Raw genomic sequence first — 25,937 nt, forward strand, 5'->3', positions numbered from 1 at the left:
GAAATAAAGCGTTTTTGCACAACTTTATATAAATCGGTGTAACTTTTGATAGACGACTCAGACACACATGTCTATGGCTTCATCTTAAAGAATTCAATATCCTCGTGCTGGGCAAACAGGTTTTGCAGCCGTTTGAGCTAAGATTTTAAAATTATTCACATAATGAAAACCTATACTTTGTTTCAGGCGAGTTTCCCATTCAAATGCATGTAACAGTGAGAAACACACTGTCTTGGCGAAATAAAGCGTTTTTGAACAACTTCATATAAATCGCTGTAACTTTTGATAGAAGACTCAGAAACACATGTTTATGGCTTTATCTTATAGAACTCAATATCCCCGTGCTGGGCAAACAGGTTTTGCAGCCGTTTGAGCTAAGATTTTAAAATTATTCACATAATGAAAACCTATACTTTGTCTCGGGCGAGTTTCCCATTCAAATGCATGTAACAGTGAGAAACACACTGTCTTGGCGAAATAAAGCGTTTTTGAACAACTTCATATAAATCGCTGTAACTTTTGATAGAAGACTCAGTCTAACATGTTTATGGCTTTATCTTATAGAACTCAATATCCCCGTGCTGGGCAAACAGAACAGGTCTTTGCAGCCGTTTGAGCTAAGATTTTAAAATTATTCACATAATGAAAACCTATACTTTGTCTCGGGCGAGTTTCCCATTCAAATGCATGTAACAGTGAGAAACACACTGTCTTGGCGAAATAAAGCGTTTTTGCACAACTTTATATAAATCGGTGCAACTTTTGATAGAAGACTCAGACACACATGTCTATGGCTTCATCTTAAAGAATTCAATATCCTCGTGCTGGGCAAACAGGTTTTGCAGCCGTTTGAGCTAAGATTTTAAAATTATTCACATAATGAAAACCTATACTTTGTTTCAGGCGAGTTTCCCATTCAAATGCATGTAACAGTGAGAAACACACTGTCTTGGCGAAATAAAGCGTTTTTGAACAACTTCATATAAATCGCTGTAACTTTTGATAGAAGACTCAGACAAACATGTTTATGGCTTTATCTTATAGAACTCAATATCCCCGTGCTGGGCAAACAGGTTTTGCAGCCGTTTGAGCTAAGATTTTAAAATTATTCACATAATGAAAACCTATACTTTGTCTCGGGCGAGTTTCCCATTCAAATGCATGTAACAGTGAGAAACACATTGTCTTGGCGAAATAAAGCGTTTTTGCACAACTTTATATAAATCGGTGCAACTTTTGATAGACGACTCAGAAACACATGTCTATGGCTTCATCTTAAAGAATTCAATATCCTCGTGCTGGGCAAACAGGTTTTGCAGCCGTTTGAGCTAAGATTTTAAAATTATTCACATAATGAAAACCTATACTTTGTTTCAGGCGAGTTTCCCATTCAAATGCATGTAACAGTGAGAAACACACTGTCTTGGCGAAATAAAGCGTTTTTGAACAACTTCATATAAATCGCTGTAACTTTTGATAGAAGACTCAGACTAACATGTTTATGGCTTTATCTTATAGAACTCAATATCCCCGTGCTGGGCAAACAGAACAGGTCTTTGCAGCCGTTTGAGCTAAGATTTTAAAATTATTCACATAATGAAAACCTATACTTTGTCTCGGGCGAGTTTCCCATTCAAATGCATGTAACAGTGAGAAACACACTGTCTTGGCGAAATAAAGCGTTTTTGCACAACTTTATATAAATCGGTGCAACTTTTGATAGAAGACTCAGACACACATGTCTATGGCTTCATCTTAAAGAATTCAATATCCTCGTGCTGGGCAAACAGGTTTTGCAGCCGTTTGAGCTAAGATTTTAAAATTATTCACATAATGAAAACCTATACTTTGTTTCAGGCGAGTTTCCCATTCAAATGCATGTAACAGTGAGAAACACACTGTCTTGGCGAAAGAAAGCATTTTCGTACAACTTCATATAAATCGCTGTAACTTTTGATAGAAGACTCAGACACACATGTTTATGGCTTTATCTTATAGAACTCAATATCCCCGTGCTGGGCAAACAGGTTTTGCAGCCGTTTGAGCTAAGATTTTAAAATTATTCACATAATGAAAACCTATACTTTGTCTCGGGCGAGTTTCCCATTCAAATGCATGTAACAGTGAGAAACACATTGTCTTGGCGAAATAAAGCGTTTTTGCACAACTTTATATAAATCGGTGCAACTTTTGATAGACGACTCAGACACACATGTCTATGGCTTCATCTTAAAGAATTCAATATCCTCGTGCTGGGCAAACAGGTTTTGCAGCCGTTTGAGCTAAGATTTTAAAATTATTCACATAATGAAAACCTATACTTTGTTTCAGGCGAGTTTCCCATTCAAATGCATGTAACAGTGAGAAACACACTGTCTTGGCGAAATAAAGCGTTTTTGAACAACTTCATATAAATCGCTGTAACTTTTGATAGAAGACTCAGAAACACATGTTTATGGCTTTATCTTATAGAACTCAATATCCCCGTGCTGGGCAAACAGGTTTTGCAGCCGTTTGAGCTAAGATTTTAAAATTATTCACATAATGAAAACCTACACTTTGTCTCGGGCGAGTTTCCCATTCAAATGCATGTAACAGTGAGAAACACACTGTCTTGGCGAAATAAAGCGTTTTTGAACAACTTCATATAAATCGCTGTAACTTTTGATAGAAGACTCAGACTAACATGTTTATGGCTTTATCTTATAGAACTCAATATCCCCGTGCTGGGCAAACAGAACAGGTCTTTGCAGCCGTTTGAGCTAAGATTTTAAAATTATTCACATAATGAAAACCTATACTTTGTCTCGGGCGAGTTTCCCATTCAAATGCATGTAACAGTGAGAAACACACTGTCTTGGCGAAATAAAGCGTTTTTGCACAACTTTATATAAATCGGTGCAACTTTTGATAGAAGACTCAGACACACATGTCTATGGCTTCATCTTAAAGAATTCAATATCCCCGTGCTGGGCAAACAGGTTTTGCAGCCGTTTGAGCTAAGATTTTAAAATTATTCACATAATGAAAACCTATACTTTGTTTCAGGCGAGTTTCCCATTCAAATGCATGTAACAGTGAGAAACACACTGTCTTGGCGAAATAAAGCGTTTTTGAACAACTTCATATAAATCGCTGTAACTTTTGATAGAAGACTCAGACAAACATGTTTATGGCTTTATCTTATAGAACTCAATATCCCCGTGCTGGGCAAACAGGTTTTGCAGCCGTTTGAGCTAAGATTTTAAAATTATTCACATAATGAAAACCTATACTTTGTCTCGGGCGAGTTTCCCATTCAAATGCATGTAACAGTGAGAAACACACTGTCTTGGCGAAATAAAGCGTTTTTGCACAACTTTATATAAATCGGTGCAACTTTTGATAGAAGACTCAGACACACATGTCTATGGCTTCATCTTAAAGAATTCAATATCCTCGTGCTGGGCAAACAGAACAGGTTTTGCAGCCGTTTGAGCTAAGATTTTAAAATTATTCACATAATGAAAACCTATACTTTGTCTCGGGCGAGTTTCCCATTCAAATGCATGTAACAGTGAGAAACGCATTGTCTTGGCGAAAGAAAGCATTTTCGTACAACTTCATATAAATCGGTGCAACTTTTGATAGACGACTCAGAAACACATGTCTATGGCTTCATCTTAAAGAACTCAATATCCTCGTGTTGGGCAAACAGGTTTTGCAGCCGTTTGAGCTAAGATTTTAAAATTATTCACATAATGAAAACCTATACTTTGTCTCGGGCGAGTTTCCCATTCAAATGCATGTAACAGTGAGAAACACACTGTCTTGGCGAAATAAAGCGTTTTTGCACAACTTTATATAAATCGGTGCAACTTTTGATAGAAGACTCAGACAAACATGTTTATGGCTTTATCTTATAGAACTCAATATCCCCGTGCTGGGCAAACAGGTTTTGCAGCCGTTTGAGCTAAGATTTTAAAATTATTCACATAATGAAAACCTATACTTTGTCTCGGGCGAGTTTCCCATTCAAATGCATGTAACAGTGAGAAACACACTGTCTTGGCGAAATAAAGCGTTTTTGCACAACTTTATATAAATCGGTGCAACTTTTGATAGAAGACTCAGACACACATGTCTATGGCTTCATCTTAAAGAATTCAATATCCTCGTGCTGGGCAAACAGGTTTTGCAGCCGTTTGAGCTAAGATTTTAAAATTATTCACATAATGAAAACCTATACTTTGTTTCAGGCGAGTTTCCCATTCAAATGCATGTAACAGTGAGAAACACACCGTCTTGGCGAAAGAAAGCATTTTCGTACAACTTCATATAAATCGGTGCAACTTTTGATAGACGACTCAGACACACATGTCTATGGCTTCATCTTAAAGAATTCAATATCCTCGTGCTGGGCAAACAGGTTTTGCAGCCGTTTGAGCTAAGATTTTAAAATTATTCACATAATGAAAACCTATACTTTGTCTCGGGCGAGTTTCCCATTCAGATGCATGTAACAGTGAGAAACACACTGTCTTGGCGAAATAAAGCGTTTTTGAACAACTTCATATAAATCGCTGTCACTTTTGATAGAAGACTCAGAAACACATGATCATGGCTTTATCTTATAGAACTCAATATCCCCGTGCTGGGCAAACAGGTTTTGCAGCCGATTGAGCTAAGATTTTAAAATTATTCACATAATGAAAACCTATACTTTGTTTCAGGCGAGTTTCCCATTCAAATGCATGTAACAGTGAGAAACACACCGTCTTGGCGAAAGAAAGCGTTTTCGTACAACTTCATATAAATCGCTGTAACTTTTGATAGAAGACTCAGAAACACATGATCATGGCTTTATCTTATAGAACTCAATATCCCCGTGCTGGGCAAACAGGTTTTGCAGCCGATTGAGCTAAGATTTTAAAATTATTCACATAATGAAAACCTGTACTTTGTCTCGGGCGAGTTTCCCATTCAAATGCATGTAACAGTGAGAAACACATTGTCTTGGCGAAATAAAGCGTTTTTGCACAACTTTATATAAATCGGTGTAACTTTTGATAGACGACTCAGACACACATGTCTATGGCTTCATCTTAAAGAATTCAATATCCTCGTGCTGGGCAAACAGGTTTTGCAGCCGTTTGAGCTAAGATTTTAAAATTATTCACATAATGAAAACCTATACTTTGTTTCAGGCGAGTTTCCCATTCAAATGCATGTAACAGTGAGAAACACACTGTCTTGGCGAAATAAAGCGTTTTTGAACAACTTCATATAAATCGCTGTAACTTTTGATAGAAGACTCAGACAAACATGTTTATGGCTTTATCTTATAGAACTCAATATCCCCGTGCTGGGCAAACAGAACAGGTCTTTGCAGCCGTTTGAGCTAAGATTTTAAAATTATTCACATAATGAAAACCTATACTTTGTCTCGGGCGAGTTTCCCATTCAAATGCATGTAACAGTGAGAAACGCATTGTCTTGGCGAAAGAAAGCATTTTCGTACAACTTCATATAAATCGGTGCAACTTTTGATAGACGACTCAGAAACACATGTCTATGGCTTCATCTTAAAGAACTCAATATCCTCGTGTTGGGCAAACAGGTTTTGCAGCCGTTTGAGCTAAGATTTTAAAATTATTCACATAATGAAAACCTATACTTTGTCTCGGGCGAGTTTCCCATTCAAATGCATGTAACAGTGAGAAACACACTGTCTTGGCGAAATAAAGCGTTTTTGCACAACTTTATATAAATCGGTGCAACTTTTGATAGAAGACTCAGACAAACATGTTTATGGCTTTATCTTATAGAACTCAATATCCCCGTGCTGGGCAAACAGGTTTTGCAGCCGTTTGAGCTAAGATTTTAAAATTATTCACATAATGAAAACCTATACTTTGTCTCGGGCGAGTTTCCCATTCAAATGCATGTAACAGTGAGAAACACACTGTCTTGGCGAAATAAAGCGTTTTTGCACAACTTTATATAAATCGGTGCAACTTTTGATAGAAGACTCAGACACACATGTCTATGGCTTCATCTTAAAGAATTCAATATCCCCGTGCTGGGCAAACAGGTTTTGCAGCCGTTTGAGCTAAGATTTTAAAATTATTCACATAATGAAAACCTATACTTTGTTTCAGGCGAGTTTCCCATTCAAATGCATGTAACAGTGAGAAACACACTGTCTTGGCGAAATAAAGCGTTTTTGAACAACTTCATATAAATCGCTGTAACTTTTGATAGAAGACTCAGACAAACATGTTTATGGCTTTATCTTATAGAACTCAATATCCCCGTGCTGGGCAAACAGGTTTTGCAGCCGTTTGAGCTAAGATTTTAAAATTATTCACATAATGAAAACCTATACTTTGTCTCGGGCGAGTTTCCCATTCAAATGCATGTAACAGTGAGAAACACACTGTCTTGGCGAAATAAAGCGTTTTTGCACAACTTTATATAAATCGGTGCAACTTTTGATAGAAGACTCAGACACACATGTCTATGGCTTCATCTTAAAGAATTCAATATCCTCGTGCTGGGCAAACAGAACAGGTTTTGCAGCCGTTTGAGCTAAGATTTTAAAATTATTCACATAATGAAAACCTATACTTTGTCTCGGGCGAGTTTCCCATTCAAATGCATGTAACAGTGAGAAACGCATTGTCTTGGCGAAAGAAAGCATTTTCGTACAACTTCATATAAATCGGTGCAACTTTTGATAGACGACTCAGAAACACATGTCTATGGCTTCATCTTAAAGAACTCAATATCCTCGTGTTGGGCAAACAGGTTTTGCAGCCGTTTGAGCTAAGATTTTAAAATTATTCACATAATGAAAACCTATACTTTGTCTCGGGCGAGTTTCCCATTCAAATGCATGTAACAGTGAGAAACACACTGTCTTGGCGAAATAAAGCGTTTTTGCACAACTTTATATAAATCGGTGCAACTTTTGATAGAAGACTCAGACAAACATGTTTATGGCTTTATCTTATAGAACTCAATATCCCCGTGCTGGGCAAACAGGTTTTGCAGCCGTTTGAGCTAAGATTTTAAAATTATTCACATAATGAAAACCTATACTTTGTCTCGGGCGAGTTTCCCATTCAAATGCATGTAACAGTGAGAAACACACTGTCTTGGCGAAATAAAGCGTTTTTGCACAACTTTATATAAATCGGTGCAACTTTTGATAGAAGACTCAGACACACATGTCTATGGCTTCATCTTAAAGAATTCAATATCCTCGTGCTGGGCAAACAGGTTTTGCAGCCGTTTGAGCTAAGATTTTAAAATTATTCACATAATGAAAACCTATACTTTGTCTCGGGCGAGTTTCCCATTCAGATGCATGTAACAGTGAGAAACACACTGTCTTGGCGAAATAAAGCGTTTTTGAACAACTTCATATAAATCGCTGTCACTTTTGATAGAAGACTCAGAAACACATGATCATGGCTTTATCTTATAGAACTCAATATCCCCGTGCTGGGCAAACAGGTTTTGCAGCCGATTGAGCTAAGATTTTAAAATTATTCACATAATGAAAACCTATACTTTGTTTCAGGCGAGTTTCCCATTCAAATGCATGTAACAGTGAGAAACACACCGTCTTGGCGAAAGAAAGCGTTTTCGTACAACTTCATATAAATCGCTGTAACTTTTGATAGAAGACTCAGAAACACATGATCATGGCTTTATCTTATAGAACTCAATATCCCCGTGCTGGGCAAACAGGTTTTGCAGCCGATTGAGCTAAGATTTTAAAATTATTCACATAATGAAAACCTGTACTTTGTCTCGGGCGAGTTTCCCATTCAAATGCATGTAACAGTGAGAAACACATTGTCTTGGCGAAATAAAGCGTTTTTGCACAACTTTATATAAATCGGTGTAACTTTTGATAGACGACTCAGACACACATGTCTATGGCTTCATCTTAAAGAATTCAATATCCTCGTGCTGGGCAAACAGGTTTTGCAGCCGTTTGAGCTAAGATTTTAAAATTATTCACATAATGAAAACCTATACTTTGTTTCAGGCGAGTTTCCCATTCAAATGCATGTAACAGTGAGAAACACACTGTCTTGGCGAAATAAAGCGTTTTTGAACAACTTCATATAAATCGCTGTAACTTTTGATAGAAGACTCAGACAAACATGTTTATGGCTTTATCTTATAGAACTCAATATCCCCGTGCTGGGCAAACAGGTTTTGCAGCCGTTTGAGCTAAGATTTTAAAATTATTCACATAATGAAAACCTATACTTTGTCTCGGGCGAGTTTCCCATTCAAATGCATGTAACAGTGAGAAACACACTGTCTTGGCGAAATAAAGCGTTTTTGAACAACTTCATATAAATCGCTGTAACTTTTGATAGAAGACTCAGACAAACATGTTTATGGCTTTATCTTATAGAACTCAATATCCCCGTGCTGGGCAAACAGAACAGGTCTTTGCAGCCGTTTGAGCTAAGATTTTAAAATTATTCACATAATGAAAACCTATACTTTGTCTCGGGCGAGTTTCCCATTCAAATGCATGTAACAGTGAGAAACACACTGTCTTGGCGAAATAAAGCGTTTTTGAACAACTTTATATAAATCGGTGTAACTTTTGATAGAAGACTCAAACAAACATGTTTATGGCTTTATCTTATAGAACTCAATATCCCCGTGCTGGGCAAACAGGTTTTGCAGCCGTTTGAGCTAAGATTTTAAAATTATTCACATAATGAAAACCTATACTTTGTCTCGGGCGAGTTTCCCATTCAAATGCATGTAACAGTGAGAAACACACTGTCTTGGCGAAATAAAGCGTTTTTGAACAACTTCATATAAATCGCTGTAACTTTTGATAGAAGACTCAGACTAACATGTTTATGGCTTTATCTTATAGAACTCAATATCCCCGTGCTGGGCAAACAGAACAGGTCTTTGCAGCCGTTTGAGCTAAGATTTTAAAATTATTCACATAATGAAAACCTATACTTTGTCTCGGGCGAGTTTCCCATTCAAATGCATGTAACAGTGAGAAACACATTGTCTTGGCGAAATAAAGCGTTTTTGTACAACTTTATATAAATCGGTGTAACCTTGGATAGACGACTCAGACACACATGTCTATGGCTTCATCTTAAAGAATTCAATATCCTCGTGCTGGGCAAACAGGTTTTGCAGCCGTTTGAGCTAAGATTTTAAAATTATTCACATAATGAAAACCTATACTTTGTCTCGGGCGAGTTTCCCATTCAAATGCATGTAACAGTGAGAAACACACTGTCTTGGCGAAATAAAGCGTTTTTGAACAACTTCATATAAATCGCTTTCACTTTTGATAGAAGACTCAGACTAACATGTTTATGGCTTTATCTTATAGAACTCAATATCCCCGTGCTGGGCAAACAGAACAGTTCTTTGCAGCCGTTTGAGCTAAGATTTTAAAATTATTCACATAATGAAAACGTATACTTTGTCTCGGGCGAGTTTCCCATTCAAATGCATGTAACAGTGAGAAACACACTGTCTTGGCGAAATAAAGCGTTTTTGAACAACTTTATATAAATCGCTGTAACTTTTGATAGAAGACTCAGACAAACATGTTTATGGCTTTATCTTATAGAACTCAATATCCCCGTGCTGGGCAAACAGAACAGGTCTTTGCAGCCGTTTGAGCTAAGATTTTAAAATTATTCACATAATGAAAACCTATACTTTGTCTCGGGCGAGTTTCCCATTCAAATGCATGTAACAGTGAGAAACACACTGTCTTGGCGAAATAAAGCGTTTTTGAACAACTTTATATAAATCGGTGTAACTTTTGATAGAAGACTCAGACAAACATGTTTATGGCTTTATCTTATAGAACTCAATATCCCCGTGCTGGGCAAACAGGTTTTGCAGCCGTTTGAGCTAAGATTTTAAAATTATTCACATAATGAAAACCTATACTTTGTCTCGGGCGAGTTTCCCATTCAAATGCATGTAACAGTGAGAAACACACTGTCTTGGCGAAATAAAGCGTTTTTGAACAACTTCATATAAATCGCTGTAACTTTTGATAGAAGACTCAGACAAACATGTTTATGGCTTTATCTTATAGAACTCAATATCCCCGTGCTGGGCAAACAGGTTTTGCAGCCGTTTGAGCTAAGATTTTAAAATTATTCACATAATGAAAACCTATACTTTGTTTCAGGCGAGTTTCCCATTCAAATGCATGTAACAGTGAGAAACACATTGTCTTGGCGAAATAAAGCGTTTTTGAACAACTTCATATAAATCGCTGTAACTTTTGATAGAAGACTCAGACAAACATGTTTATGGCTTTATCTTATAGAACTCAATATCCCCGTGCTGGGCAAACAGAACAGGTCTTTGCAGCCGTTTGAGCTAAGATTTTAAAATTATTCACATAATGAAAACCTATACTTTGTCTCGGGCGAGTTTCCCATTCAAATGCATGTAACAGTGAGAAACACACTGTCTTGGCGAAATAAAGCGTTTTTGAACAACTTTATATAAATCGGTGTAACTTTTGATAGAAGACTCAGACAAACATGTTTATGGCTTTATCTTATAGAACTCAATATCCCCGTGCTGGGCAAACAGGTTTTGCAGCCGTTTGAGCTAAGATTTTAAAATTATTCACATAATGAAAACCTATACTTTGTCTCGGGCGAGTTTCCCATTCAAATGCATGTAACAGTGAGAAACACACTGTCTTGGCGAAATAAAGCGTTTTTGAACAACTTCATATAAATCGCTGTAACTTTTGATAGAAGACTCAGAAACACATGTTTATGGCTTTATCTTATATAACTCAATATCCCCGTGCTGGGCAAACAGGTTTTGCAGCCGTTTGAGCTAAGATTTTAAAATTATTCACATAATGAAAACCTATACTTTGTCTCGGGCGAGTTTCCCATTCAAATGCATGTAACAGTGAGAAACACATTGTCTTGGCGAAATAAAGCGTTTTTGCACAACTTTATATAAATCGGTGTAACTTTTGATAGACGACTCAGACACACATGTCTATGGCTTCATCTTAAAGAATTCAATATCCTCGTGCTGGGCAAACAGGTTTTGCAGCCGTTTGAGCTAAGATTTTAAAATTATTCACATAATGAAAACCTATACTTTGTTTCAGGCGAGTTTCCCATTCAAATGCATGTAACAGTGAGAAACACACTGTCTTGGCGAAATAAAGCGTTTTTGAACAACTTCATATAAATCGCTGTAACTTTTGATAGAAGACTCAGAAACACATGTTTATGGCTTTATCTTATAGAACTCAATATCCCCGTGCTGGGCAAACAGGTTTTGCAGCCGTTTGAGCTAAGATTTTAAAATTATTCACATAATGAAAACCTATACTTTGTCTCGGGCGAGTTTCCCATTCAAATGCATGTAACAGTGAGAAACACACTGTCTTGGCGAAATAAAGCGTTTTTGCACAACTTTATATAAATCGGTGCAACTTTTGATAGAAGACTCAGACACACATGTCTATGGCTTCATCTTAAAGAATTCAATATCCTCGTGCTGGGCAAACAGGTTTTGCAGCCGTTTGAGCTAAGATTTTAAAATTATTCACATAATGAAAACCTATACTTTGTTTCAGGCGAGTTTCCCATTCAAATGCATGTAACAGTGAGAAACACACCGTCTTGGCGAAAGAAAGCGTTTTCGTACAACTTCATATAAATCGCTGTAACTTTTGATAGAAGACTCAGAAACACATGATCATGGCTTTATCTTATAGAACTCAATATCCCCGTGCTGGGCAAACAGGTTTTGCAGCCGATTGAGCTAAGATTTTAAAATTATTCACATAATGAAAACCTGTACTTTGTCTCGGGCGAGTTTCCCATTCAAATGCATGTAACAGTGAGAAACACACCGTCTTGGCGAAAGAAAGCATTTTCGTACAACTTCATATAAATCGGTGCAACTTTTGATAGACGACTCAGAAACACATGTCTATGGCTTCATCTTAAAGAATTCAATATCCTCGTGCTGGGCAAACAGGTTTTGCAGCCGTTTGAGCTAAGATTTTAAAATTATTCACATAATGAAAACCTATACTTTGTCTCGGGCGAGTTTCCCATTCAAATGCATGTAACAGTGAGAAACACATTGTCTTGGCGAAATAAAGCGTTTTTGCACAACTTTATATAAATCGGTGCAACTTTTGATAGGCGACTCAGAAACACATGTCTATGGCTTCATCTTAAAGAATTCAATATCCTCGTGCTGGGCAAACAGGTTTTGCAGCCGTTTGAGCTAAGATTTTAAAATTATTCACATAATGAAAACCTATACTTTGTTTCAGGCGAGTTTCCCATTCAAATGCATGTAACAGTAAGAAACACACTGTCTTGGCGAAATAAAGCGTTTTTGAACAACTTCATATAAATCGCTGTAACTTTTGATAGAAGACTCAGAAACACATGATCATGGCTTTATCTTAAAGAACTCAATATCCCCGTGCTGGGCAAACAGGTTTTGCAGCCGATTGAGCTAAGATTTTAAAATTATTCACATAATGAAAACCTGTACTTTGTCTCGGGCGAGTTTCCCATTCAAATGCATGTAACAGTGAGAAACACACTGTCTTGGCGAAATAAAGCGTTTTTGAACAACTTCATATAAATCGCTGTAACTTTTGATAGAAGACTCAGACAAACATGTTTATGGCTTTATCTTATAGAACTCAATATCCCCGTGCTGGGCAAACACACTGAAAAAAATGTTTTTTTGGCCCTGTAATTATTATTTCAATTAGCTATATAAATTTTACAAAAAATTACAAATTCAGTGCTATTACTTTAAAATAGCAGTTTTTCTTGTAGTGCATTACTTGAGGATTGTTTGTAATTATGTGTCCTCAGTTTTGTATGTAAATTGAATCATTCGATCCAAGTAATATTCACTAAACCAATTCATTGGCTTAATTAGTTGATATTTCCAAGTAAAATGTAATGGAGTGACATCAGTGAATATGGCCACCTTCTCTGCATTCGGAGCATGACGTCAAAGCCCCTCCCCACATTTGAGCGGTCTTTCTTCAGACATACCATGGTCCACATTTCGACGGTTGGCAGACTTGACGGAAACGGGAAGAAGTAGAACCATGAATGTAAGTTTTAAGCGGAACAAACTTTGTACGTTCCTGTTGGCTCACCTACTTAAGTCAGTTTCTCCGCACTGAAAGAAGCTGCGCTAGCAAAAAGTCCTGCTAGACTTGCTGACTAACTTTCCTGGCAGGAGGTATGTCCAGAATTTCCCACAGCACTTTACAGCTTAGATGGCCACCTAAACAACACACGCCTGCTGCCTTAACTAACGTCTTTGTGAATAAAACGACCACGGTCCAGTTTAAAATAATTGCTGCACAGCTGCCATGAGGTGTATTTTGAAAAATAACAAAACAAAAAACGATATACGCACTCGATTTCACTCAAGTCTTCATATTGACCTGTTTTAAATTTGCCACCGAACTAACATATGTAAAAAAAATAATAATAATATCAGTGTGCATCCTTGAGTTAGTAGAAATTAGTTGAAAAGCATATAGATAACCTTTTTTCTTTTTTTTTTTCTTTTTTTTTTCTTTTTTCTTTTTTTTTTACAGAACATAGGACCTTCTGACTGCTAATTTGAACTCCACAAGGTAAGATCAAATTAGTAACGATTAGGTTTAACTTGTCACATAATTTGTCTGTTTAAGGTGCCACAACATGAGATGGATGTGTAAGATATGTAGCTTTGAGTCAGAGAAGAGGTTGGGATTGTTAAAACACTACAGACTAAAGCATGGAAATGGTGGTCGCAGCCAGTCAGTCCCTTGTCTTCACACTGATTGCCCTTGCTCGTTTAAAACATTTAATGCCCTTAAGACCCATTTGTCTCGACACCATGTGAAGATGGTCACACAAAGTGGACCTCTTTCATTTACTTGTCTACTTTGCTGCTCTGTTTTTTTTTAATTCAGAGAAGCAGTATTTTGAGCACCTTAACAACCACTTAAGGAAGTTTGAAGTAGTTGCATGTGTCTTCAAAGATTGCAACTTCAGTACAAATATTTATTCCACCTTTGCTACACATAGACACAGAAAACACCAGTCACACACCCTTGAGGATTTTAAAACTGAAGTATTAAAAAGCAAACCTAATGAACCCATGTTTGCTCAGGATGAGACCTATGTGGAAGAGAGCTTAGAGCTTTGGGATGGGGAACCACAGGAGTTGTCTCAAGATATAAAAGAGAAATTTGGCCATCTATTTTTAAAGTTAGAAAGCATGTTCAATGTCCCAAACAAATGCATTGATGAAATAGTAGATGAGCTTCAGTTTATATCCACCTCTGCATCTGGTCCACTTTTAAGAGATGTGGTGGTGTCCACCTTGAAAAGCCATAACTGTGATCTGGATCCAGCCATTATCTCAGATTTAGTGAAAAATCTTTGTGAGACACACCCTATAAGTACTGCCTTGGGGACAGGTGGCCCTTTCACAACTTATTACAAGAGAAGAGAATTTATGAAGAAGCATTTTTCAGTTGTTGAACCAGAAGAACACATACTTGATTAAAAAAAAGGGCAAAACCTTCCAGTATGTCCCAATATTGCCCTCCTTGGTGCAGGTCCTAAGTAAGTCTTTTCAAGAAAACACATTTGAAGGTGAAAAAAAAACTGAAAATGACTTTAAGTACCAGACATTTCGTGATGGATCTCACTATCAAAACAACAAGTTTTTCTCTGTAGAGGAGAACAGAGTGAGTCTCATCCTGTACATTGATGACTTTGAGGTATGTAATCCTCTTGGGACATCTCGAAAAAAGCACAAAGTCACAGCTGTCTATTGGGTGTTGGGAAACATTCCGGTGCAATTACGTTCCACATTGACATCAATCTACCTTGCAATTCTGTGTAAGGCTGAAGACACCAAGCAGTTTGGATTCCAGCGAGTTTTAGAGCCACTGTTAACAGATATCCAAAGCTTGGAGAAAGATGGTCTTTTTGTTCCAGCGTTAGGGAAAGCCATTAAAGGGACTGTGGTCAGTGTGGTGGCAGATAATTTGGGGGCGCACTCTGTGGCAGGATTTGTCGAAAGCTTTGCAGGGTCATACATCTGCCGGTTTGTGTTGGGGAGCGATCCAAGTTTCAGTCCAATGAAGTGAGATCTGGGTCTTTTCATCAAAGAACCAAAGATCAACATACACTGCATGTACAGACAGCTGTGTCTAGTCCAGATCACCCTCATTGTTATGGTGTAAAAAAACAGTGTGCATTGTCAGAAAAACTTGAGCATTTTCATGTTACATCTGGTTACCCTCCAGATGTTTTACATGATCTGCTGGAGGGTATTGTTCCAGTGGAACTGGCTTTGGCATTTGATAACTTGATCAAGAAAAAATATTTTTCTCTCATGGAACTGAATGATGCCATTTCCAATTTCCCATACAAGTGGAGTGATAAAACAAATCGCCCTCATCTCATTCCTGCTAACTTTTCGACTCGAAAATCAGTAGGGGGCAACGCACATGAAAATTGGTGCTTATTACGTCTTTTGCCTCTGATTATAGGTTTAAAAGTACCCCAACAAGAGCCTGTATGGCAGATGCTGATGACACTGAAAGACATTGTGGACCTTGTCATGTCTCGAGCCCATACTGAAGAAAGCATTTGCTATCTTGACAGCATCATTTCAGAACACCAAAGCAGATTCCTTGATGTTTTCCCCCAACATAAGCTCATTCCCAAGCACCATTTCCTTGAGCACTATCCTCAGCTCATTCGGGAATTTGGCCCCCTAGCTGCCCTCTGGACAATGAGATTCGAGGCCAAACACAGCTTTTTCAAGAAGGTGGTAAGACACACTGGTTGTTTCAGGAATATTTTGCTGTCTCTTGCAAATAAGCACCAGCTCATGGTTGCATATCATCAATCACATTCTGTCAAACCATCACTTGCGGTCACAAAAACAACAGAGGTCTCTTTAGATGTGCTTAAGGATGATCTAAAAGACCTGGTGAAATGCAGATTCCCTGCTGTTACAGCTGTGCATGTTGCCAATAATGTGTGCAGTTTAGGCACCAACTATGCAGTGGGAATGTTGTTGTGTTGTGGTTCCACTGCAGGACTGCCTGACTTTTCTGAAGTGTTACAGATAATGGTGATTTGTAACAAACTGACTTTTTTCGTGAGACAACAAAATACATGGTACAATGAACACCTGAGGAGTTATGAGCTGGAGAACACAGGGAGTGTGCAGTTACTTGAGCAAAGAGAGCTTAAAGATTTTTATCCTTTGGCTTCATACACCCTTGCAGGAAGACGCCTGACAACTTTAAAGCACCACATTTGCCTATCTTTTTGAAATGTGAGGAGAGAAGCTTGTGAATAAATGTCTGTATTTCTCTTCTGTTGTTGCAGCTTCTTCCTGTTGATATGGCACCCTCAGCGAAACTGCGGATAATTTTTGGGGAGGATGATGTCCACAAACTACTTTTACCTGCAGGCATCCCAAGCACACTTCAGGACCTCAATGATGTTCTTCGAGAGACATTTGATATTACAGGACCATTCACTGTTATGTACCAGGACATGGATTTCGATGGTCAGTTCTTCACTTTGACCTCGATTGAGGAAGTACAAGATAAAGCTAACCTCAAAGTAGTAAAAACTGAACCAGTAATCTTAAGTCTCACTACTGTGGACATGTTCTGAGTCGAATCTCCAGTTCCACTATCTACAGAAGCAAGCTCCTCCTCATCTGCATGCGACACAATCCTGTTGTCCTCCCCAGATGAGAGTGGACCATCCTACAGGTCTAAGCCATGGCCATTTAAGTTTGAAATACCAGACTTCTCTTATGATATAGACCTTGCACTGGAAGCAGGAAAGCAAGCTTATGAAAATGATGGCACACTTTTGAACAACCCAAGCGTAACTAGTAGCATTCTTGAGAAGCTTGCAGAGACTATATTTGGCTTCACAGCATATCCAACTGGTGTCCAGATTTTAGCTGTTGCTGAAGCCTTGGTAGCAAAATACCCATGCCTCAAAGAGCCAGGTTCTTTTAATGGCCTATATGGTTGGCAACAGAGGATAAAGTATAAAATGGGCAACTACAGGGCAAAGTTAAGAGGTCACCAATTAGCCATTCCAGAGCTCGAGGTGAACACACTGAAGAGACGATGCTCCAGTGAAGAGGGTTCACTTAAAGGCTTTAAAAGGGCCAAAAAAGCTGAAGTCAACTATCTGCCACCACTGCCATTCGGTGAGACTGAGGAAACCTTAGAGATGGATAGACTAGATTTGCTGAAGGAAATGAAGAAGAAGAACAATGAGAGGGCAATTAATGAGAAAATGGAGAAGTCTTTCGCTATGAGAAGAAAAGAGGTTGTCAAGGATTGCCCCGCAATCCAAGACCTCTTAGAGAGGTGGCCTTCTCTGTTCTGTGAAAATCAGGTAAATCCAGTTCTTGTTCATGCAGCAACTAAGTGTATGTGAGATCTCATGAGTCATCTTTGACATGATTTTGTGTTTTATCTCTCATTTCAGATCAAAGAGGAGTTTAAGCGAATAACCACAATTCATCTGGAGCGAACGTTTTTGTCCAGATTGGACAGGTACACCACCAAACTCCTGGAGATATTTCGAAGGAAGGGCGGGACTGCAGGGACCAAAATAAAACCAATGTTGGACTCACTCAATAAGGTAAAATTTTAAATTATTTTAATTACATAATCTAATGGAAAAGATGAGGTCATACACACTGAGAATGTATCACTCTTATTTAAAGGACAAGTTGACAAGTTTGTTATTTTAAACTTAAAGCTTTGTTTTCAGATTGTTTATGATGAAATCGAACGATTTTGATTGAAATTTGGACACATGCTGCTGGCCGGAGCTTTTTTGGTTTCTGTGGTAGCACACCCCCACCTCCACAATGGCTTCATACAAAGACGTGAAACTCACCGAGTGGTCAGGGGTGTTCACTGATATGTTCACACACAAATCGTTGCAAAAATGCTTTCCAACAGGTGTTTTACCATTTGTTGTAAAACTGGACCTATTTTTTCAAACGCCTTACACCTGTACATTCTTCCACCGAGAGCTTGAATAATAGAATGGAATAGCGGCGGACTAATACCGTACATCACAGCACATCTAATACAAGTCAATGGAGTTGGACAAAAACTACAATAAAAACCAGTTGGAAAGTATCTTTTGCAGCGATTTTTGTGTGAACATATCAGTGAACACTTCTGACCACTCGGTGAGTTTCACGTCTTTGTAAACGACAGTTTTATGCATTTTAGGAAGGATTGTTCCAGTGCACCTATGAAGCCATTGTGGAGGTGGGGATGTGCTACCACAGAAACCAAAAAAGCTCGGGCCAGCAGCATGTGTCCAAATTTCAATCAAAATCGTTCGATTTCATCATAAACTGAAAACAGGGCTTTAAGTGTAAAATACTGAACTTGTCCTTTATTCTGATCAGTGTCTGTGTTGGCTGAAACTGTTCTCCTGATCCTGACACTGTGGCCACAATTAACAATTTATGCACATGATTGTCTCTACAAGTGTATACAAACCTGTCATCTCTCCCTTAATATGCGCTCAAAAGCAGAGAAATTTACAGAATTTTCAAAGTGACCCTCTGAGTGCAACGAGATCCCTTCCTGCTGCCCATAGACTCCAATACAATTATTTCCCAAAATATTACTCTTGTGTGTGGGAATTCCTGTCCTTGACTGGTTAATATTGTGATAGGAGGTACTGATATGTTGCAAAAAATTCATTTGCATGTCCAGTGATGAGGCAGAAAACTTTCCTCACTGGGCAGAGACAGTTTCTGGACCCACAGATTATGACATGCACTGGACTCTTGTCACATCGTTGAGAAATTCATGTTAAGTTGTACACTTCACAACGTTAGAATGTAGCTGCAGGCTTACATTCTCCATGGGTAACTTTCTGTTTACATCTGTATGTGCTGTTATGTATGTATGTTACATATGTTATGTTGTGTATTTTCTGCAATAAATTTTCTTTTTGGGTTTAATAGCATCATGTCGATGGCAGAAGGGACATTATCATTCGTTGCTTAGTTGAGTATCTTGGAGAGAGTGGAGAGGAGCTGATCAAAGACCATCAGGTATCTGATGATCATAATGACTGTATTAAAATTGTCTAACCTTATAATCTGGTCTTCACTTGTGATGATATATTGAAGGTCAAAGATTCTCTACACTCGTGATGTTTTTTAAAAAAGACTCAAGATTAATATTTTCAATCAGGCTTTTAACTAATTTCTTAAATCTTTATGCTCTTACCCTTTATTTTTTAAATCATATTTAATCTTTATCTTATCTGCCTTAAACTTTAACTTGCCTTTTGTCTGGTTTTTTTTCTGACTATTTAACGATCACTTATTAACTTTATTTTATGAGCAAAAGAGTATTTAATTTGATTATACCTTTATAACCTATTTTAATGATTTAATGGTTCTGGTCTACCAACACGCGTGCCGTCCCATGGACAGCTCCAGGCTGGATGGCCCCCAAAAGTGATTTTCTTTGTCTCAGGGTCAGCCTCTGTGAAGCACGTTCTGTAACTTTACGTATGAAAAGTGCCATATGAATATTGTTTGATTTGAGTATACTAAATTTTTTATTTTTACATTTTTTTTTTCTCTTAACCTTTTCTTTTACTTGGAATCTATTCTAGTTATTTCTAATTGTGGTTTGTTTGTTTTCACAGGAGGACGTCAGCCAAGAAGCATTGAAAGAGGACTGCAGTAATCACATGATGAAGATCATCGTAATCCATCCCAATGTGGCACAGGAAAACCAAGATCCTGTGAACGTGTCGGTCATCATTGAGGGGACAGAAATTCTGGAGGACTGCAGAAGTGTGACAAACGCTTGCCTCCTGCTCATGGGTGTCATCTATGCTGTCAACTTAAGTTACCCACTGAAACTGAAATATACGTTTGAGGTATTTCAGAAGCTGTTTCTTGAGCTTGACATCCTTAAAATGTCACCAAAGGTCCGGTCTCTCCACAAGAAACTTTTAGTGTGAGTGTTCCAGTGTTATTTGTGCTTTTGTCCAGCACAATTAATTTGTTTGCATTTTGTCTGTTTTCTGACAGTAATTTCAAATGTTGCTCAGTTTTATACAAGTTCTTTCTGTCCTGAACGTTCTGAGAATGTCTGCAAAGGTAGTGATTGCAACTGTTAATGGACAGAGTTGATGTATGTGTTCTGAAAGTTGATTAGAAGAAAGGGGACAGTGCACACTGAGTTTTTGAATACCATGTTGTTGTTTTTTTGTATATGTGTATATGCTCTGTTTTGAAATTTGCGATCAAGAAGTTCTATGGCCATGTTTTTTGTGGTTATAATGTTATGTAGATATTTTAAATATATCTATGCCATTTCAACTGTGAAATAAAAGTGTCTCTTAAGCTGCAAATATTTGTTTTAGAAAATATTGATTTATTATTTAATAGAATAATAAGAATATTTATTCAATTCGATTAATATTAACTAGTACATTCATAATAAATATTACTTAATAATTACATAGAATATAACAAAGAAAAGATGAGTAAGAAACACAAAGAAATATCAGCAATGTTCACTTGGGTTTTGTAATTGGATGCAATGGTATTCTGAGTAAAAGTTACAACCTAAAATTTTTGCTAAAAGATTAGAAAGTATTCTTCCAGTTATTATAGGGGATGATCAAAATGGATTTGTTAAACATAGACAGGGTTTTCATAATGTAAGACGAGTTTTAAACATTCTTCATAATCAAAGTGAGCAGGACGATACAGCCATTCTCTCGCTTGACGCGGAGAAGGCTTTTGACAGAATTGAACGGTCATATCTTTTTGATGTCATTGTTAGATTTGGGTTTGGAAACGTATTTCTGCATTGGATCAAGCTATTACATTGTCATTCTGTGGCTCAGGTTAAGACAAATGAGATAATCTCTGAACAATTTGATATTAAAAGAGGGTGCCCGCAGGGTTCACCCTTATCTCCACTTTTATTCCTTTTAGCTATTGAACCTCTGGCAATAGCTGTTAGAAACAGCGGACAGATACAAGGTGTTAGGATTGGTAGAAAGGAACATAGAATTGCTTTATTTGCTGATGATATCATAATATTTTTAAAGCAATTAAAAAATTCTGTGCCCGCTGTAAAGGATTTATTAGATCAGTTTGGGGTTTTCTCAGGGTATAAAGTTAATGTAACAAAATCGTCATTAATGTTACTTAATCAAGGGTACATTCAAAATGTAAGTCAGAATATATCTGGCTTTACTGTTAACTCTGAATTCATCTATCTAGGTATTAAAATAGTTCCTTCATTAAAAGATGTGGTGGTACTTAACTATAATATAATACTACAGAAAATTTCCAAAGATTTGGAGCGTTGGATAAGTCTACCACTATCTATTATTGGAAGGATAAGCGTTATTAAAATGAATGTATTACCTAGACTGTTGTATATGTTTCAAAATGTCCCACTGGCTCCTCCTGCTGGATTATTTACTAAATTAACATCACTAATCAGAGAGTTTATCTGGAACAAGAAGCAGCCACGTATTCGTTTGTCTTTGTTGTACCTTCCCTTTGATACAGGGGGGTTGAAATGCCCCAACTTTTACTGGTACTATTTGGCTATTCAATTAAGGACAATAAGATTTTATTTTTCATCCCAAAATACCCCGTCATGGGTGGGGATGGAAGCAAATGCTCTTAAAATGCCATTAAATTTGTACTTATATTCTGCGAAATCCAAACAGTTAAAGAAAGAAACAAATAATCCTATAGTTCAAAACATGATTGAAGTCTGGTTTACAATAAAAGAAATGATGAATATTAAGAACAATCTCTCTCAGTTTAGCCCCATCTGGGGAAATGCCTTATTTGTACCAGGAAAGTTGGATGCAGGGTTTCAGGATTGGGCAGTAAAAGGTGTTAAGAAAGTGGGTGATCTGTTTTGTGATGGAGTAATGGTCTCATTTGAGGATTTAGTCTCAAAATTTCAAATCCCCCAAAAACACTTTTTTAAGTATTTACAAATTAGAAGTTTTATTTCATCTATGCAAAATAAATCCCTTAATTTTCCCCAATTAAGTAAGCTAGAGGAGTTTATGGTGAAAAAAGGTGGTAATAAAGGTTTAATTTCAACATTTTATAATTGGATTGTTTCTGCCTCTTCAGAAACATCAGTTTCTAAGTTGGAAGCTTGGAGAAAGGACCTAAATATCAATATTTCTGAGGAGACATGGAAGTTAATTTGCTTAAAAGCACAAAAACAATCGATTAATAGTAATTTAAAATTATTACAATACAATTGGACTATGCAAACATATGTAACACCGGTGAAACTGAATAAATATAATAATAGAATACCAGATACATGTTTTAAATGTGGAGAAGCCCGTGGAACATTTTTTCATTGTATATGGGAATGTAGAATTGTTTGTGCCTTTTGGCAGGAGGTGATGAACAAAATAAACCAAATTTTAAATAAAAAGATCACTTTAGACGTAGAAATGATGCTACTACAAGTGTATCCTAAAAATATTAAATTAACAACCTATCAAATTAAATTTATGGATTACTGTACATTACAGGCAAAACGTATGATTGCAATAAATTGGAAAACATCAGTTCCTCCTGCTATTGGCGCTTGGATAAACTCCTTGACACAGTGTATGGAAATGGAAAGGATTACGTACTTTCTGAAAAATAAGTTAATATATTTTGATGAAATTTGGAAGCCATTTAAACATTTTTTAAAAGTAGTAAATATAGAACAACTTATGTAGGAGAGTGGAGTAGGAGGAAATTGTTAGCATTGTGCATGCTATTTTTGTTTGTTCCTATTGAATATATTTTCTTCTTTCCCTTTTTTTTTCTTTTTCTCTTGAATTATGTATAAATGCCACATATGGCACAATTGTATATATATTTCATTTTGAGCTTGTTTTTTTTTTTTTTTTTTTTTTTTTTTTCTTTGGTCGGAAGAGAGCAGAGCGGGAGGTGAGGGTGGGGGAAAAGGGTTTCTATTACAACAGCATATTATGGGAAACTACCTTTGAATGTTGTTGAAAAAGTAATAAAAATATTTAAAACAAGAAAAAAAAAAAAAAAAAAAAAAGTTACAACCTGTAGATGAGTATTGCCAGTGCAATTTACTTGTGTATTTCACATAAAAAATAGATGGTTCTAGTAAGTAAATATTACTTAGAAATAGCCCGAGTAAAGATTACAAGCACTTTCTGTGTGGAAAAAGTTGCCTAGCTTTTTTTAAGTAAATGTCACTCCAATTTTTTTTCAGTGCAGGTTTTGCAGCCGTTTGAGCTAAGATTTTAAAATTATTCACATAATGAAAACCTATACTTTGTCTCGGGCGAGTTTCCCATTCAAATGCATGTAACAGTGAGAAACGCATTGTCTTGGCGACAGAAAGCGTTTTCGTACAACTTCATATAAATCGCTGTAACTTTTGATAGAAGACTCAGAAACACATGATCATGGCTTTATCTTATAGAACTCAATATCCCCGTGCTGGGCAAACAGGTTTTGCAGCCGATTGAGCTAAGATTTTAAAATTATTCACATAATGAAAACCTGTACTTTGTCTCGGGCGAGTTTCCCATTCAAATGCATGTAACAGTGAGAAACACACCGTCTTGGCGAAAGAAAGCATTTTCGTACAACTTCATATAAATCGGTGCAACTTTTGATAGACGACTCAGAAACACATGTCTATGGCTTCATCTTAAAGAATTCAATATCCTCGTGCTGGGCAAACAGGTTTTGCAGCCGTTTGAGCTAAGATTTTAAAATTATTCACATAATGAAAACCTATACTTTGTCTCGGGCGAGTTTCCCATTCAAATGCATGTAACAGTGAGAAACGCATTGTCTTGGCGACAGAAAGCGTTTTCGTACAACTTCATATAAATCGCTGTAACTTTTGATAGAAGACTCAGAAACACATGATCATGGCTTTATCTTATAGAACTCAATATCCCCGTGCTGGGCAAACAGGTTTTGCAGCCGTTTGAGCTAAGATTTTAAAATTATTCACATAATGAAAACCTGTACTTTGTCTCGGGCGAGTTTCCCATTCAAATGCATGTAACAGTGAGAAACACACTGTCTTGGCGAAATAAAGCGTTTTTGCACAACTTTATATAAATCGGTGCAACTTTTGATAGAAGACTCAGACACACATGTCTATGGCTTCATCTTAAAGAATTCAATATCCTCGTGCTGGGCAAACAGGTTTTGCAGCCGTTTGAGCTAAGATTTTAAAATTATTCACATAATGAAAACCTATACTTTGTTTCAGGCGAGTTTCCCATTCAAATGCATGTAACAGTGAGAAACACACTGTCTTGGCGAAATAAAGCGTTTTTGAACAACTTCATATAAATCGCTGTAACTTTTGATAGAAGACTCAGACAAACATGTTTATGGCTTTATCTTATAGAACTCAATATCCCCGTGCTGGGCAAACAGGTTTTGCAGCCGTTTGAGCTAAGATTTTAAAATTATTCACATAATGAAAACCTATACTTTGTTTCAGGCGAGTTTCCCATTCAAATGCATGTAACAGTGAGAAACACACTGTCTTGGCGAAATAAAGCGTTTTTGAACAACTTCATATAAATCGCTGTAACTTTTGATAGAAGACTCAGACAAACATGTTTATGGCTTTATCTTATAGAACTCAATATCCCCGTGCTGGGCAAACAGGTTTTGCAGCCGTTTGAGCTAAGATTTTAAAATTATTCACATAATGAAAACCTATACTTTGTTTCAGGCGAGTTTCCCATTCAAATGCATGTAACAGTGAGAAACACACTGTCTTGGCGAAATAAAGCGTTTTTGAACAACTTCATATAAATCGCTGTAACTTTTGATAGAAGACTCAGACAAACATGTTTATGGCTTTATCTTATAGAACTCAATATCCCCGTGCTGGGCAAACAGGTTTTGCAGCCGTTTGAGCTAAGATTTTAAAATTATTCACATAATGAAAACCTATACTTTGTCTCGGGCGAGTTTCCCATTCAAATGCATGTAACAGTGAGAAACGCATTGTCTTGGCGAAAGAAAGCATTTTCGTACAACTTCATATAAATCGGTGCAACTTTTGATAGACGACTCAGAAACACATGTCTATGGCTTCATCTTAAAGAACTCAATATCCTCGTGTTGGGCAAACAGGTTTTGCAGCCGTTTGAGCTAAGATTTTAAAATTATTCACATAATGAAAACCTATACTTTGTCTCGGGCGAGTTTCCCATTCAAATGCATGTAACAGTGAGAAACACACTGTCTTGGCGAAATAAAGCGTTTTTGCACAACTTTATATAAATCGGTGCAACTTTTGATAGAAGACTCAGACAAACATGTTTATGGCTTTATCTTATAGAACTCAATATCCCCGTGCTGGGCAAACAGGTTTTGCAGCCGTTTGAGCTAAGATTTTAAAATTATTCACATAATGAAAACCTATACTTTGTTTCAGGCGAGTTTCCCATTCAAATGCATGTAACAGTGAGAAACACACCGTCTTGGCGAAAGAAAGCGTTTTCGTACAACTTCATATAAATCGCTGTAACTTTTGATAGAAGACTCAGAAACACATGATCATGGCTTTATCTTATAGAACTCAATATCCCCGTGCTGGGCAAACAGGTTTTGCAGCCGATTGAGCTAAGATTTTAAAATTATTCACATAATGAAAACCTATACTTTGTCTCGGGCGAGTTTCCCATTCAAATGCATGTAACAGTGAGAAACACATTGTCTTGGCGAAATAAAGCGTTTTTGCACAACTTTATATAAATCGCTGTAACTTTTGATAGAAGACTCAGACACAA

At 37.1% G+C, this 25,937-nt stretch overlaps 1 protein-coding gene and 1 long non-coding RNA gene across 2 annotated transcripts; both read left to right on the plus strand.

The window, feature by feature from the left end:
• Nucleotides 1-13,051: 13,051 nt before the first annotated feature.
• LOC146551463 (uncharacterized) lies at nucleotides 13,052-16,652 on the plus strand. Its single transcript, XR_014889953.1, has 3 exons — nucleotides 13,052-13,144; nucleotides 13,640-13,678; nucleotides 16,443-16,652. It is a non-coding gene; the product is annotated as an uncharacterized LOC146551463 (long non-coding RNA).
• Nucleotides 16,653-16,829: 177 nt separating this feature from the next.
• Nucleotides 16,830-20,377, plus strand: LOC146551464 (uncharacterized). Its single transcript, XM_085257327.1, has 4 exons — nucleotides 16,830-17,480; nucleotides 17,574-17,729; nucleotides 19,084-19,173; nucleotides 19,779-20,377. Exons 1-4 carry the CDS (start codon nucleotides 17,130-17,132, stop codon nucleotides 20,097-20,099), a joined length of 918 nt encoding a protein of 305 aa, XP_085113453.1. The 5' UTR covers nucleotides 16,830-17,129; the 3' UTR covers nucleotides 20,100-20,377.
• The last annotated feature ends 5,560 nt before the right edge of the window (nucleotides 20,378-25,937 follow it).

The sequence above is a fragment of the Mchenga conophoros genome, linkage group LG19 (genome assembly GCF_057382185.1).
Source record: "Mchenga conophoros isolate Kocher_MC1m ecotype Shallow Benthic linkage group LG19, M_conophoros_male_GT1.1, whole genome shotgun sequence".
Lineage (NCBI taxonomy): Eukaryota > Metazoa > Chordata > Actinopteri > Cichliformes > Cichlidae > Mchenga > Mchenga conophoros.

Coding starts and splice junctions, on each gene's coding strand:
- LOC146551464 (XM_085257327.1), top strand. CDS start 17,130: ATGGGCAACTACAGGGCAAAGTTAAGAGGTCACCAATTAGCCATTCCA. Junction 17,481..17,573: donor CTCTGTTCTGTGAAAATCAG/GTAAATCCAGTT, acceptor CTCTCATTTCAG/ATCAAAGAGGAGTTTAAGCG. Junction 19,174..19,778: donor AGCTGATCAAAGACCATCAG/GTATCTGATGAT, acceptor TTGTTTTCACAG/GAGGACGTCAGCCAAGAAGC.